Raw genomic sequence first — 14,829 nt, forward strand, 5'->3', positions numbered from 1 at the left:
TTGTCAGAAATATGTTTTCAAAAGCATCACTTTCATCTAAGTTTATGTGACATAATTTCCAGTAGGCAACTGACTGCAAACAGGCACATCAGGACACAAACGAGCAGGCTTATGTGGCGGGGCTGAGCCCCGGCCCAATTTAACCACTGCTCACACCCCATTAAACCAGAATGGTTCACGTTCTAGAGCCACAGTCTATTCTCGGCAAGGCAAGCCAGCAGTGTGTTCAGGAACGAATGTTGACATAACGTTACTACGTGTTGCTAACCCAACTATAAACAAGCTAAAATCAAACAGTGCACGTCCCGGTGTTTGTGCAGGCAGTGCAGCACTTCGGTTTTGCTGCTCACAGTCCCGGGAGTGATTCTAGCAAACTGGCAACTCGAATAAACTCCTGGTACTCTCATGTGTCCTCTTTGGAGATAAACTGAAACTAAAACCGTTCACTCGCTCTCTCACACGCTGAGTCCCTCTCACTTTTGCACAGGTTTATATATTTAGATATAAAGAGCAATAGTGCAACATTATTACACTGCTCAACAAGACTGCCATTGACAGCCTTTCTCCATCCCTCGCTCCATTCAAGACCAGCTAGTTTTTAGGGCCGGTGTTGAACCGATCTGCAGTGGAAATGCACGGAACGGTTCGAGAGTGGGAACCCGTACAGGGAACGGTGTCGGTGGAAAGGGGTATTAGTGCACTCACAGGCAGCACAGCATAGCTTACCCAAGATGATGAGATTACCTGATTAGCAGTGAGGGCGTGAGGAAGGGCAAGGTTCATTATAGTGAGCCGTGTGTGTGTGTGTGTGTGTGTGTGTGAAGGGCGACTCACTCTTCCTCAGGGACCGGCGGCTCTATGGTAGCACACTCTCTCTCCTGCAGCAGCAGCTCCAGGTCATCGCTGGGGAACTCCAGGAGCTGCCTGAGGGGTCCGGCCTCTGCTCCGGGCGGATGGCTGCTAACGTACTCCTCATAGTCCACTGGCTCCACCGCCTCCGTCAGAGGAACCTAGACAAAGAATATGTTTGACAAGATCAAACTAAATGGTCAAAATCAAAACATCAACAAACAAAAAAACGTCACGCCTGGGCCTGACTCACTCACTCTGAACACTCCAGCAAAATGACTGAATTATATTTTGATCAAATTCATTCACATACAAGCATTGCTTAACTGTCCAAATAGTTTATGGGGCAACTGCATTTTCTTTATGTACGTTTGTATGTATTTATGCACACTACCATTCAAAGGTTTTATTTTAAAGGCTCTTATGTTCATCAAGGCTGCGTTTATTCAATCAAAAACTACAATAAAAACAGTTAGATTAAGAAATTATGATTACAATTTAAAATTGCTGTGTTCTATTGCAATACATCAGTTACATGATCCTTCTAAATTTCTATTCAAGAAATGTTTCTTATTATTACCAATGTTGAAAGCAGTTGTGCTGCTTAATGTTTTTTGTGGAAACCATGACATATTTTTATTTTCAGGATTCTTTGATGAACAGAGAGTTCAAAAGAACAGTATTTCACATACAAATCTAATTTAATGCATCATTTCTCAATAGAAGTTCTCATTTCTTTCAATAATAAAAAAAACGTACTGGCACAGTTTTTTTTTTTTTTAATGCTCACTTACAGTAAAGTTTTAGTGCCAAACTTTTCGTTTTTTTTCTCTCTCATCCATCTCGCAGACTCAAAAAATAAACTGGCAAACTTTGTTTAACGTATAAATCTAATATCAAAAATTTGTGGAAGTTTTTGCAGCTTAGTTTTAATAAATGGTCCTTTTTTTCACTAGGGCAGAAGTTATGAGTTAAAGTTTTAGAATGTTTTCATAGTACAATGAACTTTATATCTTCAAAGTAAACATTGTATTTTGTGTAATATGACCCATTTAAATAGCTTCAGTGCAGTAATCTACTTGCTGTTGTAACAGTGTATCTATTTATTTTTTAAATGGAGGCTTGACTAAATAATGAGACACTTATAGCTTCTCAGGGTACAGTTTCAGAATTACCAACAATGCATTAAAAAAATACAGAGAAAACTTCTAAATAACCTTGTGCTAGGGGAAAACAAGAGGAAGTGATTGTGGCTTGTGGCCAATTCAACTTCCCCATTATATTCCCTTCTACAATCACATATACTGTATACAAAGGTGGCAAAAATCATTTTAGCATTAGGTCACTCTTAAAAAACCTGACCTGCATTGCATTAGATACAAAACATTGAAACCGTGTGGCATCTACAAACAAATTATGCAAACCCTTTACTCAGAACTAACTTTTCAGATCCATTTTTGACTTTAAAAGGCTGCTTACAAAAGCATAGGCACTAGGCAGTGACTTTTTGCCTCGCTGCCCTATCAGGCAATGACTTCCCAGGCAGCGTTTGCACACAATGGCACCTCACAAAACTGAATTCTGCATAGTACTGCACGATTCTGGATAAATTGAGAATCATGATAGTTTTTTTTGGAAATAGAGATCACGGTTCTCCCGCAATACTGAAAAGACAACTGAACAGAATAACAAATCATTTACTAGAGGTTCTGACAAAATATTAATTGCTGCCATCTATTTTAAAAATATATTAAATTAAATCTGTTTGAGTGAATAATTCAATGACTCACTCATAAAGTCTCTTAAAAGAATGATTTAACGATTAATCATGCAGCTCTACTGAGGCAGTGTAACGGTTTAATGATATATAACAAAATAGAGAGAACGTTGGCGATAACTAAATGAATATTTAATTACTACAATAGTAATTCCTCGCTAGAAATGACATCAAAAGTGGAAAACGTTGGTCAAAAACAAACATTTACACACAAACTGACCACAAACCTTAACTTTCAGATGCCATCTTTATTTTTTAGCTCAACTGTCACAGAATGGAAAGCACAGGATTATGGGATAATACCAATTTGGTATTTTGTATTAATTTGGTATATTACCGATTTTCCAATACCAAATCCTTTTTTTCCCCCCTCATTTTGAACAGTATATCTATTGTTTGATCTGTTTTTTTTTTTTGTGACATGTTTTTATTTGAAAGTGTACTTGTGTTGTGCTGTAGATGCCACTTGGTTTGATTTTTTTAACATACACTACCATTCAAAACTTTGGATTCGGTAAGATTTTTTAAATGTTTTTGAACGATTTCTCTCACGCTTATCAAGGCTGCATTGATTTGACCGCAGTTAACAAATATTAATATTATGAAATATTATTATAATTTAAAATAACTGTTCTATTTGAATATATTTTCAAATGTAAATAATTCCTGTGAGTAAATAGTTCCTTTGAAATCTTTTGTAACATTATAAATGGCTTTACTTTTCTTTTCGTCTATGTCTTTACAAAAATCTTACTGACTCCTAACATTTAATATAATGCAAATACATTCATACACTCAAGTGAAACCTCACCAATGCAAACGCATGTGTGACATTGTAAATATTGATGTATTAAACTTAATCTTGCTGAATTCCAGAAGAACAAGAGTACCCATCACATTAAAGACTTGCGCCCCAGGTTTTTTTTCAAAGCAAATATTCTGCAAACTGTTCATTTACGCCCTCAGTCTTACTCAAGACCTGGCAGGAGCCCACAGGACTATGTGGAGACAAGCAGAAAAACATAAACGCAAGTACACACTAACCGGTTGATGAGCTCCAGCACGTTTTTTGGACAGCTGTGGTGAGCCATATTCCCGGGAAACCTGCTTCCTGACCTCAGACGCTACTGTCCTATGAGAGACACAAAACAAGACAAAGGCACATTTATTATATTCACATGATTTTATATAACCTCATCATGAGCTCATGCAATGACAAAATCATCAAGAAGATCACGACGAATCAGACACCGAGACGAGTTGATATCAGATAATATTACTGCGGCCAGAGCCGGCAGCTGCTTAGATGGCGACGGTCAAACTCAGAACGTTTGAAGAGATGCTGAGCCGCTGGCAGAGAGCAGGCGGGACGCCACAGCTCTGCCAATGTGAGAACTAAAAGCAAATGAGAGGCTTTAATGCCCAACAATAACGCAGTAACTCTCAGAGATAGCCTGCAGCTGCTCTCTAACAAACTCAAACTGCCTCGCTCTCACAGACACACACACACACACAGCTGCAGATGCTCCAGTTCCCTTCAAAACACACACGCCCCATCATTAGTGAAGCTTGCTAGGGCAAGAAGCCTATCCCTATAACTATAGCTCAAGAGTTAAGGAAGGATTTAAAGCAAATTTTAGTATGCATATGGACGGTATAGCATGTAGGAGTGTTGCAATATACCGGTATTGATGATAAAAATTTAATATAGCTGGTAATCCAAACAGAATACAATTTAAAGTAGCTGGTGATATTCCACATTAAAGCTGGTTTTCACTCATCATAAATAAAAAATAAAAAAAATCATGATGGCTGCATCTGAAATCTTGTAGTCGCTCTGAGTAGCTTCTTTTGAATAAGTAATTGCTTCACGGTCGTTGAGAAAAAAAAGTGTGCTCTATATAGTATGAATGTTATCTAGACGTAGTAAATCCGTCAGGTTGTCACTGTCATGAGACCTACAGCGTCAGTTGTGTCGCTCGCTTCACTCCCATTTTTAAATCTTCTCCCATGGCCTCATGGGATAGCAAAATGCCCATAAGTAGTAAGTAGTAGGTCACCTGGATGCTTTTTGACTATACTTTTCTCCCCCTCAATAATTCTGACATACTCTTTTGGTGCACTGTTTTTCATGCTACACAATATTTTGAGTGCAATTCATTGGCCAGAAAACAGAAAACACAAAATAAACCAAGTTAGACTTAGAGAGGTAATAATATTGTTACTGTAAATTTGTTTGGTCACAATAATCGTGTACTGACCTCTTGATTTAGTGACAGACCTAACTGTAAGTAATTGCATGCATTTCAGCAGTTTGTTCTTCACTGTTTGTGCTACAGACATAAAAGAAATCTATGACTACGTTCACACTGCAAGCCTTAACGCTCAACTCTGATTTATTGCTCAGATCTCGTTTGGCTGTTCGCATTATTTTTTAAATGTGGCCTATTTAATATTCGAGTGTGAACTGGTTACGATCCTGAACTGGCCCGTATGCGCAAAACAACAATAACAAAGATGGCACACGGCCATACGGAGGTTACTGAAGTCAGCATTTACATGTTCATTTATAAGCTGATGTGCAGGAATAAATAAACAGAAAAAAAAGAACAATTCAATGATGCAAACAGAATTCAATTCTGCTGTAAAGCAGCTCCAAAAAGACAATAGTAAACAGCCATTGTTTACTTGAAATCAGTTCATTTCGGTTCAGTAACTGTGTAATAGTAACAGTGTAATAACTGTGGTTCAATAACCACGATGTGATGGCGAGTACTGCATGAGCAAACACTTGCACATTCTCTAACCTTAACCACCGCTGCCGTTCTCTAAGCACGAAGTTCCCAGACTTTGCACTGCTAACAAAACCCAGCATCAGGCCCTGTCATTCAACCAACCCCCGATGTGGTGCAAAGAACGGATGTGGCCTTCTCCCAGGGGTCAGGTCCCTTCACTGACTATCCATTTCCTGAAATTATAAAGCTGTGACTGTGAAGGAAAAGAGTGTTAAGGCAAACTCTAAGCCTGACTGGCCAAGCAGGGTCAAGCTGAAAGTAATAATAACATGCTGTTTGTTTTACAGTGCACTGCAATGAAAATTAAGAGCGTTCAGAAGTGCATGCTAATGTGTGACCTTTAGGCGTTGCACACTTTTTAAGGACAAAAATCACCGTGGCTTCCCATTTCCTGCTTCAGAAGGAAAGAGGAAAACTAGTCTGCTCTCAAAGCAATGGGCGGAATGAAGCGCACCACCCTTTCCTACATCCTGCAGGGAAACAATGAGTCCCCTCTCACAGAGATGAAGACAGAACAACTACAAGAAACATAAGCCTATGCGCAGGTTTCATGCCTTTTGGGCAGAAATGGCATCTATTTACAAATGTAAGGGTGAGAGATTGTGCACCATATGAATCAATATAGAAAGAACCGTGTTCATACGAAAGTACCATGGTATTACTGGAGTGATTTTAATCTCCTTATCAAGTTATCAGTGTTGCTCTAGTCTACGTCAATGAATGAACACCACTCTCAACAAATAAACAAGCAATAAACACCTGAATACATCCATCATAGACATACTGCTGTTTCTCTCTGTTTTTATGAACCCATCGAGTAAGTTGTTGTGATGCTTCCTCAGCAAAAAGTGAGTCGATTCCCATCAGCTCTTGACGATCAGGCCAAAACTACTGCTGTCAAATCGATTAATCGCAATCTATCATAAAGGTTTGTGTATATACACACTTTTGTGTTTATATACTTTTAGCCGTTTAATTTCGGTTTGCCCTTCTAACAGATTATGTATGTCAAAGCGCCATAAAACATGTCATAATACAGATAGAACTATTATAATTAATATAATGTTAGAAAGGTCTAATATTAATATACTGCAATTGTCCTAGGCCTAGTCTCATATAAATTATGATCATAAAACATGTCAGTGGTACCATCTGTGACCAGAAGGAAAACACAGAACACCATTTTTAATTGATTTATAAAGTATTATGTATACTATTTATATAATTTTACATTTATTAATATATTTTGAACAGACAGATTTTTACATGTAAAGTAAAACCAAAATTATTTCTGGATTAATCCCCTTCTTATTACAAAAAAAAAACAAAAAAGATTTACTTAATTGTTGCGTCCTTTGTATTGGGTCTTACTATGAACTACTGATACATTTTTGCTCTGCCGTTTCCCACTGTTTACTGTTATAATAACTTAAATTCAAAGAAAAAAAAAACTTTCATTCAACTTTCATAGCGCTATCCGAGGTGTAAATTACACGTGTTGACTTTAAAGTTTTAAAATGGACAGCCTTAAGCGCATTCCCGAAACGCCAAGTGATATGTTTGAATAGATAAAAAGAGTAGTTCCGATTTCACTAGTCATCACGTTACAGTTCATGGTGTTTAATGCATCATCCTTTCATCCCCACGGAGTCTAATCATTTCAGATTTGAAATCCCCGTGTATTCATTGCAAAGTACTTCATCCGTTAAAAGAGTAAAACTGAAGTTAGTTGCAGTGTCACACTGTTGCGAAGTGCGGCGAGTTGAACTAAACAAAAGGCTCATCCCTGTGTAACTCGTGGCGGATCTCTTTATCTCTCCGTTCGCGTGGATCCCGATGCGCGGGACAACTAGTGCACAACACATCCAACTTTACTGTTCAAGAGTCGCTGAAGTTCCCCTACCTGTTAATCTTGTGCGCAAAAGCCCTCCGTTCGCTGGTTAGACTTGCCATCCCATATAAACAGGGAGAGCTCCTTTCCAGTTTCCCTGTACTTTGGTAATATTATTGTGGAGTGGAGTCATTGGCTTCCTTGTGTCACTTTGGGGCATAATAGCGCCTCCTCGCGGTCTGGGGGCGAGTGGCGCCGTTGACGAGCTCACCAGACCGGTTTACCATGACGCACCTGTCTTTATCTTTGGGGATCTGCGATGTTTATCATTTCTAGAATAGATAATGCAAATAAATTGATGAATGTTTTTCCTACTTAAAAATGAATAATGCTAACTTTGCAGATTACCAAGGACACCACAAGCCAATATGTTATCATACGTGTTATTATAAGGATTTTAATACCGACAAACACAGCATATTAAAGTAATATATACATTTATTTATTTATAGCAGCAATCAGAATACATTATGTTTAGCCTACTGTTAAGTAGCCTAGTAGGCTATAGTTCTAACGCCAGACGATATGATATAATATAGAATTCAATATTTATATTCTACTACAGTAGTTGGTTGTTGTTATTTTGCCTGCCCTGAGGCGATGAGCAGTTTGAGTTTCTTTAACCGTTAGAATCCAGCCGTTAGTTGTTTTGGTCAAAGGTGGATATTTCTTTCATGGGGAAATGTAAAACCCGGAGTAGAGCCGAGGCGGAGTGATTACTGAACGCGTTAAGTGGGAAGGGAAATCTCTGTCGATCCGCTCCACTCTCATACACGCTAATCCAGACCGGCTTTCAGTCTGTGTGTTGCTTTCTAACAAGCAAAGCTTGATGTTTTGGTTTTGGCTTCGTCTCACTCTGAGAAGGAACTACAAAGACGTACGAAATAACTACCTGTTTGTCTGAAACGTAAGTTCCTCGATGAATTACTTAGTTAAAGAACTGTTGTATAAAACCAAATATAAAATTTACACACAACCATACTGTTTGCTGAAAACAAACAAACAATTGAAACCCACATAGAATTTCTAATGGCTTTAATATGGTCCCTGTGAGTCTCTGCTGGCAATTTGTTGCCTTCTATTATTTGGTGGCATGTTAAAATCACTAAATCCTAATGGAATGTGGCCAAAAACACACTACAGGACAGTGTTGCCAGGTCTGTCAATCAAATATAGCCCAAAAACAAGCCCAATAACTCTATCCAAATATCTCACTCAAAATATTCCACCCCCATACCTATTTACAGCCACTGTTAGGCTTTATACACAATTGCAACTTGAAAATCACTTGTATAATCATAAATAATCTATTTTCATAAATGAGCTCAAAGGCCCCCTACCTCACAAAACTCATAATTTAGCACAGTTTTATCAGTTAGTTGAATCATAATATCTGTATAGATGCATTACGTTTTGTTACAATTTATGCAATATTTCAAACCGTTGGAAAACCATGAACTTGGCAGCACTCCAACTGGAAACCATTATGTAATTGTTTTAACTTTTAATGATGGTTTGTGATGTTTAGGGTATTTGTAGTGGAAATCATTAGAACTTCTGTGATGGATTCTAGTTTTATTTCAGCAGGGAGTGTGGTTTATCCAAACAGAATTAAGATTAGATTTGATATATGAAGTTTAATCATTACCATTTCGATATTTCACAAATATTTCACTATATACATTCATTGTTTGAAATATGTTAATCTAGATACAATCATGGTAATTTTTGAGCACAGCAGAAAAAAAAAAATTCTAATCTTATGGCAAGAATTACTGATTGCCATAGTCATGGATTATTCCCTTAAATATTTTTAAAATCTATATCTAGAGATATAATCCCTAACAAAACAGCATTAGGCATTAGAATGCTGCTGGTGCACTTAATCATATAATGCAATTAGTGTGATGTAGATCTAAATCTATTTATCACAGCTACACCGCCCTGCCAAAAAAATTGGCAAATGCTTAAGAGTCTATGATTGGATCATTATTGCAGTGATTATTGTGTTTCTAGCATGTTATATGTTTGGCAACAATTCTTCTAAAACTAATTGATGGAGTGTGTAGCTCTTCATTTCTTAAACAACCATGTAGGAAGACAAGACATTGCATCGCAACATGTATTTCCATCAAAAGGTGCATCAGTTTTTGGTCTTGTATTGCCATCAATGCAAGAGTCCAGCACTCTGTAAAGTCTCCTCCAGCACATCCCAAAGACTTTCAGTGAATTTAAGGTCTCTTGGACTCAGAGGAGCCAATTCATATGTGAAAATGATTCTTCATGCTCCTCCCAACCATCCTTTCACAATCTGAGCTTGATGAATCATTGTCATCCTGCAGGCCATGATGCGTCTTCCTAGGAACATGGTTGTTTAAGAAATGAAAAACACACTCCATCAAATAGTGTTAGAAGAACTGATCCCAAACATATAACATGTTAGAAACACAATAATCACTTCAATAATGATCCAGTCATAGACTCTCAAGCATTTGCCTATTTAAATCCAAACAGCGACTTTTTGGCCAGGCAGTGTATTTATTCACATATCTTTAATTAATCCTACACCCTATGATAATCCTCTTATTTTCGTTCATAGCACATGTATACATAGATTAAGAGTTACACCCATCTATACACACATGCATCTACTTATTTTGCACATTGCTTGACTCCCCTCAGCCTTTTGCACAATTACTTTGTACCTCTGCCTTTTTTCTCTCTGAAATATTTGTATTTATGCACTCCTTTTCTATATTGTATTTACTCAGAGACCCATATTATTCTTTCCCTGTTTCATGTTTAATGCAGCAGTGCCTCAGGGGATCACTGAAGTTATATTACCTTATCTTTTCTATCGCCCCACACATTTATGTGCCTATATGTTATATTGTTGTATGGCCACCAGAGAGCGATGTACTCCACAAGTGCTGAAGCATGAAAAGGCGGTGGCCAGGAAATAATGACTCAACCCTCCACCTTATTGTCTAGATGCAGCATTGTCCAGAAATAAAATATCACGTAGCCAGAATTCATAATTTTTTTCACATGAGCTGAATAATTGCACAAATAACCAAATACTGCAATAATATAGAGTTCAGTATCCTTCTGTTTAACAGTAGGTCTGATACAAAGACATCTAAAAGTCATTGTTGCATATGCCAGGTTTCTTTCCATTTCTCACTTCTTCCCCTGTTAGTTGAATGGAGATACTTGCAGCAGCGCTACATATCTCATAATAATACTTCGCATAGCAAGACATCTATGTTTATTTCTCATGAATCAAGTTCCACACCCGAAAGCGGATTACCAGGAGGCATTTATTGACGTTTTCCTTCGCCCAAGGACACACATTTATCAGTTTAGAGCAAAGCCATCATTCCTCTCTCTCCTTCTCCCCGCTGTAACCTCTCCCCATCCCCCACGGTCAGTGAGGTATGACCATACAGTGCTGGCTGCCTCCTCCCTATAGCTCAGCTCAGCACCACCATGCCCCATTAATTCAGCACCAAGGAGAGCTGCTAGTGCAGGTACAACAAGCCAGCACTGACCTAAGGAATGACGCTGGTAGCATGTGTGTGTGCGTGTTTTCAGATTTGTTGAGCTCTCCGAGTGAACAAGGGCATTTCAGGAGACACTTCTGCCATGAATGTAGTGTGCTTTATGTGTTTTTGTGCAGTCTATTCCCCTCACAGCAGTCTGTACTCCAGGGCTGATACCATGCTAATGAAGATTAATGAATCTCTCTCCTCACTTTGGCTTTAGACACTGTGCAGTACTAAAAGCTGATGCTTGGTATCACAAGGAATAAATATAGATCGGTGTTGTGAAGCTTTAGGGGTTTTTCTGCCGCAGACGTACTGGGGATTTTCGTGTCATTTGTTAGGAAGTGTAGGTTACACTGGTTTTGAAGGATGAACTGTCTGTACCGATGGGAGTGGACTGGCTCAGAGATGTAATGGGCCATCATTCGAGCAATTACATTAAGAGAATTACCGCAGTGCGACTGTCATTCAAACCTAGTACATACATACATCCATGGCGTATGCACTGAACACATGCATCCTTGAACTCTATGGCAGTCTGCTGGCAGTGATGCAACATGTGACATCCAGATGGAGAATTTAAAATAGTTTTGCGTTGTAAATTGATTGCATTTACTGTAGGCAGGCGGCGTTTCCATCATGTCTTTCTTTTCTTCCCTTTCCCTCTCCACGTCGAAGGCTTTCAGTGTTTCGACCAGCACTATTGTTTGGCTGCCCCTCCCCCCACGGGCAGGAGAGCACCCCTCATCCCTGCTGCATTACTGAAGAACAAAAGAGAGAGTGTCAGACGCCACCCTCTAGATCTCTTTCACGCCCCAGCCCCCACCCTACTTCCAGATGGGGCTGCCTTTTTTCCAGGGTCTCTCTGAACCCCAAGAGTCCTCCAAAATGGACGTGCCCCTCCCCCTCTTCAGCTGCCCGTCATCCACCTGCTCTCTCTGCCACGCGCCCGTGCCCAGAGCACGCCCCCTTCCTCATCCCACCCTTGCAGCCAGCTCCTTTCAAATCTTTAACCACTTGCTTTCTATGGCCTAGCTCTAGGACATTACTTTTGCAGCTGTAAACCTTCTTTTTATGATACGCGCTCCTTTAAGGCCTGCAGAGGGGGGAGGGGACATAATGTTTGCATATAATGCCTGTGTGCAATGAAGCAGTGCTACTCAACTGGTTTTATTTCACAGAGCAGAATTTACATCGGTTACATATCAAGTGATGACCCAATGCAATACCAAATTATACCACCAAAGTAACAAGAATCTCCTTATGGCATGTATTAATATCACCATGGACTGCATAGACCCAACAATAGGTACAATATTAAAGAGATGGTTCACTCAAAAAACAAACGAAGATATGTAAAAAAAAAACTATTTTTGTCCATAAAATGAGGTTCAATGGAGTCCAAAATAAGGCTGTCACAATATCAGATTTCAATTTAACAGTTGTTATAGTAAAAATAACTTCTCAATAACATTATTAGGGCTGTCATTAACAATTATTTTGGTAGCCAGTAAAATTACTTAAGATACATAGGTATAATAACAATGAGCCAATAATAATTGGTTCAGATAAAGTAATCATATGATTTTATTGAACAACACTGTTAAACTGCATGTTATAATACATAATATAGCCTAAACAATCAACTTGTTGTAACTACTCTTTAGTTTCCCCCGTCTCTGTGTATTTGGTTCAGTCCTGTGTCCCAGTTTTCCCGCTCCTCGTTTGTGTTCAGTTCCTTCACCTGTGTCTAGTTAATTTGCCCCAGCTGTTTCTTGTTCCCCTATCTGTTCTCTGTGTATGTAAACCCAGTGTTCTCCCTCACTCCTGGTCGGTTATTGTCTATGTTACCAGTGTGTATACTTTGCCCTTCTGCCTGCCAGTATCTGTTTGTTGTTTTGATTTATTAGTAAAAGTGTCTGTCTTTGGAAATCCTAGTCTCCTTGTGCTTCCTGCCTACACCCGACCGTAACAGAATAACTGACCGTAAGATGACTATCCCCGCTGTTCGCCTCCTTTGTCTCGAACAGGGGGATCAAACTTTGGAGGACCACACCCGGACCTTTCTTGAGACGGCGTATTTGACTCACTACCCGGACTACTGCCTCTGCACATTCTATCTGGTGAGTCTAAACGGCTCGTGCAGAGCGCAGTTGTCCGGAGAAGGTCCACGGGATGATTTTGCCGCTTTTGTGGAATGGGTGTTGGTCAGCTGTAATTCTACATTCACAGTATGCTCTGGAGAAGAGGATCTCGCCAGCACCCTTCCAGAGTTTCTCTACGTCACGCCCACTATCAGTCCAGCCACCAGATCGGTCTATGGGAAATGGGGACTGGTTTCCAGCATGGCCGATCCCCCGTTGATGTCAGCACGTGCTGCCAAAAGGGCCATCGTCCCAGAGTCTCACCCTGACGAGACCGTCCAGCCTGAGTCTCGTCCCGCCGAGACCGTCCAGCCTGAGTCTAGTCTCGCCGAGACCGTCCAGCCTGAGACCGTCCAATCTGAGTCTCATCCTCCCGAGCCCTTTTCGTCGCTGGTTCCGACCAGCTCAAAGTCCTCTTCGCCGCTGGTCCTGTCCAGCTCAGAGCCGTCTTCGCCGCTGGTCCTGTCCAGCTCAGAGCCCTCTTCGCCGCTGGTCCTGTCCAGCCCAGAGCCGTCTTCGCCGCTGGTCCTGTCCAGCCCAGAGCAGCCTGCGCCGCTGGTCCTGTCCAGCCCAGAGCAGCCTGCGCCGCTGGTCCTGTCCAGCCCAGAGCAGCCTGCGCCGCTGGTCCTGTCCAGCCAAGCCTGCACCGCAGCTTCACGTCGCCTGCCCGCCAGAGCCTGAGCCCGTCGCCTGCCCGCCAGAGCCTGAGCCCGTCGCCTGCCCGCCAGAGCCTGAGCCCGTCGCCTGCCCGCCAGAGCCTGAGCCCGTCGCCTGCCCGCCAGAGCCTGAGCCCGTCGCCTGCCCGCCAGAGCCTGAGCCCGTCGCCTGCCCGCCAGAGCCTGAGCCCGTCGCCTGCCCGCCAGAGCCTGAGCCCGTCGCCTGCCCGCCAGAGCCTGAGCCCGTCGCCTGCCCGCCAGAGCCTGAGCCCGTCGCCTGCCCGCCAGAGCCTGAGCCCGTCGCCTGCCCGCCAGAGCCTGAGCCCGTCGCCTGCCCGCCAGAGCCTGAGCCCGTCGCCTGCCCGCCAGAGCCTGAGCCCGTCGCCTGCCCGCCAGAGCCTGAGCCCGTCGCCTGCCCGCCAGAGCCTGAGCCCGTCGCCTGCCCGCCAGAGCCTGAGCCCGTCGCCTGCCCGCCAGAGCCTGAGCCCGTCGCCTGCCCGCCAGAGCCTGAGCCCGTCGCCTGCCCGCCAGAGCCTGAGCCCGTCGCCTGCCCGCCAGAGCCTGAGCCCGTCGCCTGCCCGCCAGAGCCTGAGCCCGCCGCCTGCCCGCCAGAGCCTGAGCCCGCCGCCTGCCCGCCAGAGCCTGAGCCCGCCGCCTGCCCGCCAGAGCCTGAGCCCGTCGCCTGCCCGCCAGAGCCTGAGCCCGTCGCCTGCCCGCCAGAGCCTGAGCCCGTCGCCTGCCCGCCAGAGCCTGAGCCCGTCGCCTGCCCGCCAGAGCCTGAGCCCGTCGCCTGCCCGCCAGAGCCTGAGCCCGTCGCCTGCCCGCCAGAGCCTGAGCCCGTCGCCTGCCCGCCAGAGCCTGAGCCCGTCGCCTGCCCGCCAGAGCCTGAGCCCGTCGCCTGCCCGCCAGAGCCTGAGCCCGTCGCCTGCCCGCCAGAGCCTGAGCCCGTCGCCTGCCCGCCAGAGCCTGAGCCCGTCGCCTGCCCGCCAGAGCCTGAGCCCGTCGCCTGCCCGCCAGAGCCTGAGCCCGTCGCCTGCCCGCCAGAGCCTGAGCCCGTCGCCTGCCCGCCAGAGCCTGAGCCCGTCGCCTGCCCGCCAGAGCCTGAGCCCGTCGCCTGCCCGCCAGAGCCTGAGCCCGTCGCCTGCCCGCCAGAGCCTGAGCCCGTCGCCTGC

General features: G+C 43.1%; 1 protein-coding gene across 4 annotated transcripts in view; it reads right to left on the reverse strand.

Moving 5' to 3' along the window:
- The window catches only part of LOC130086540 (dedicator of cytokinesis protein 6-like), a 57,571-nt gene extending 50,115 nt beyond the window's left edge, over window positions 1–7,456 (reverse strand). For all 4 annotated transcript variants that reach the window (XM_056252619.1, XM_056252611.1, XM_056252616.1 and 1 more), the window contains exons 1-3: window positions 7,325–7,456; window positions 3,671–3,758; window positions 835–1,010 (exon numbers count right to left, since the gene is read on the reverse strand). In XM_056252619.1, the coding sequence (XP_056108594.1) occupies window positions 835–1,010; window positions 3,671–3,758; window positions 7,325–7,374 (314 nt within the window). In that variant the 5' untranslated portion in view covers window positions 7,375–7,456. The remainder of the gene's footprint in view (window positions 1–834; window positions 1,011–3,670; window positions 3,759–7,324) is intronic.
- Between the last annotated feature and the right edge of the window lie 7,373 nt (window positions 7,457–14,829).

Source organism: Rhinichthys klamathensis, unplaced genomic scaffold, assembly GCF_029890125.1.
Source record: "Rhinichthys klamathensis goyatoka isolate OS25496 unplaced genomic scaffold, OSU_Roscu_1.1 h1tg000004l_1, whole genome shotgun sequence".
NCBI lineage: Eukaryota > Metazoa > Chordata > Actinopteri > Cypriniformes > Leuciscidae > Rhinichthys > Rhinichthys klamathensis.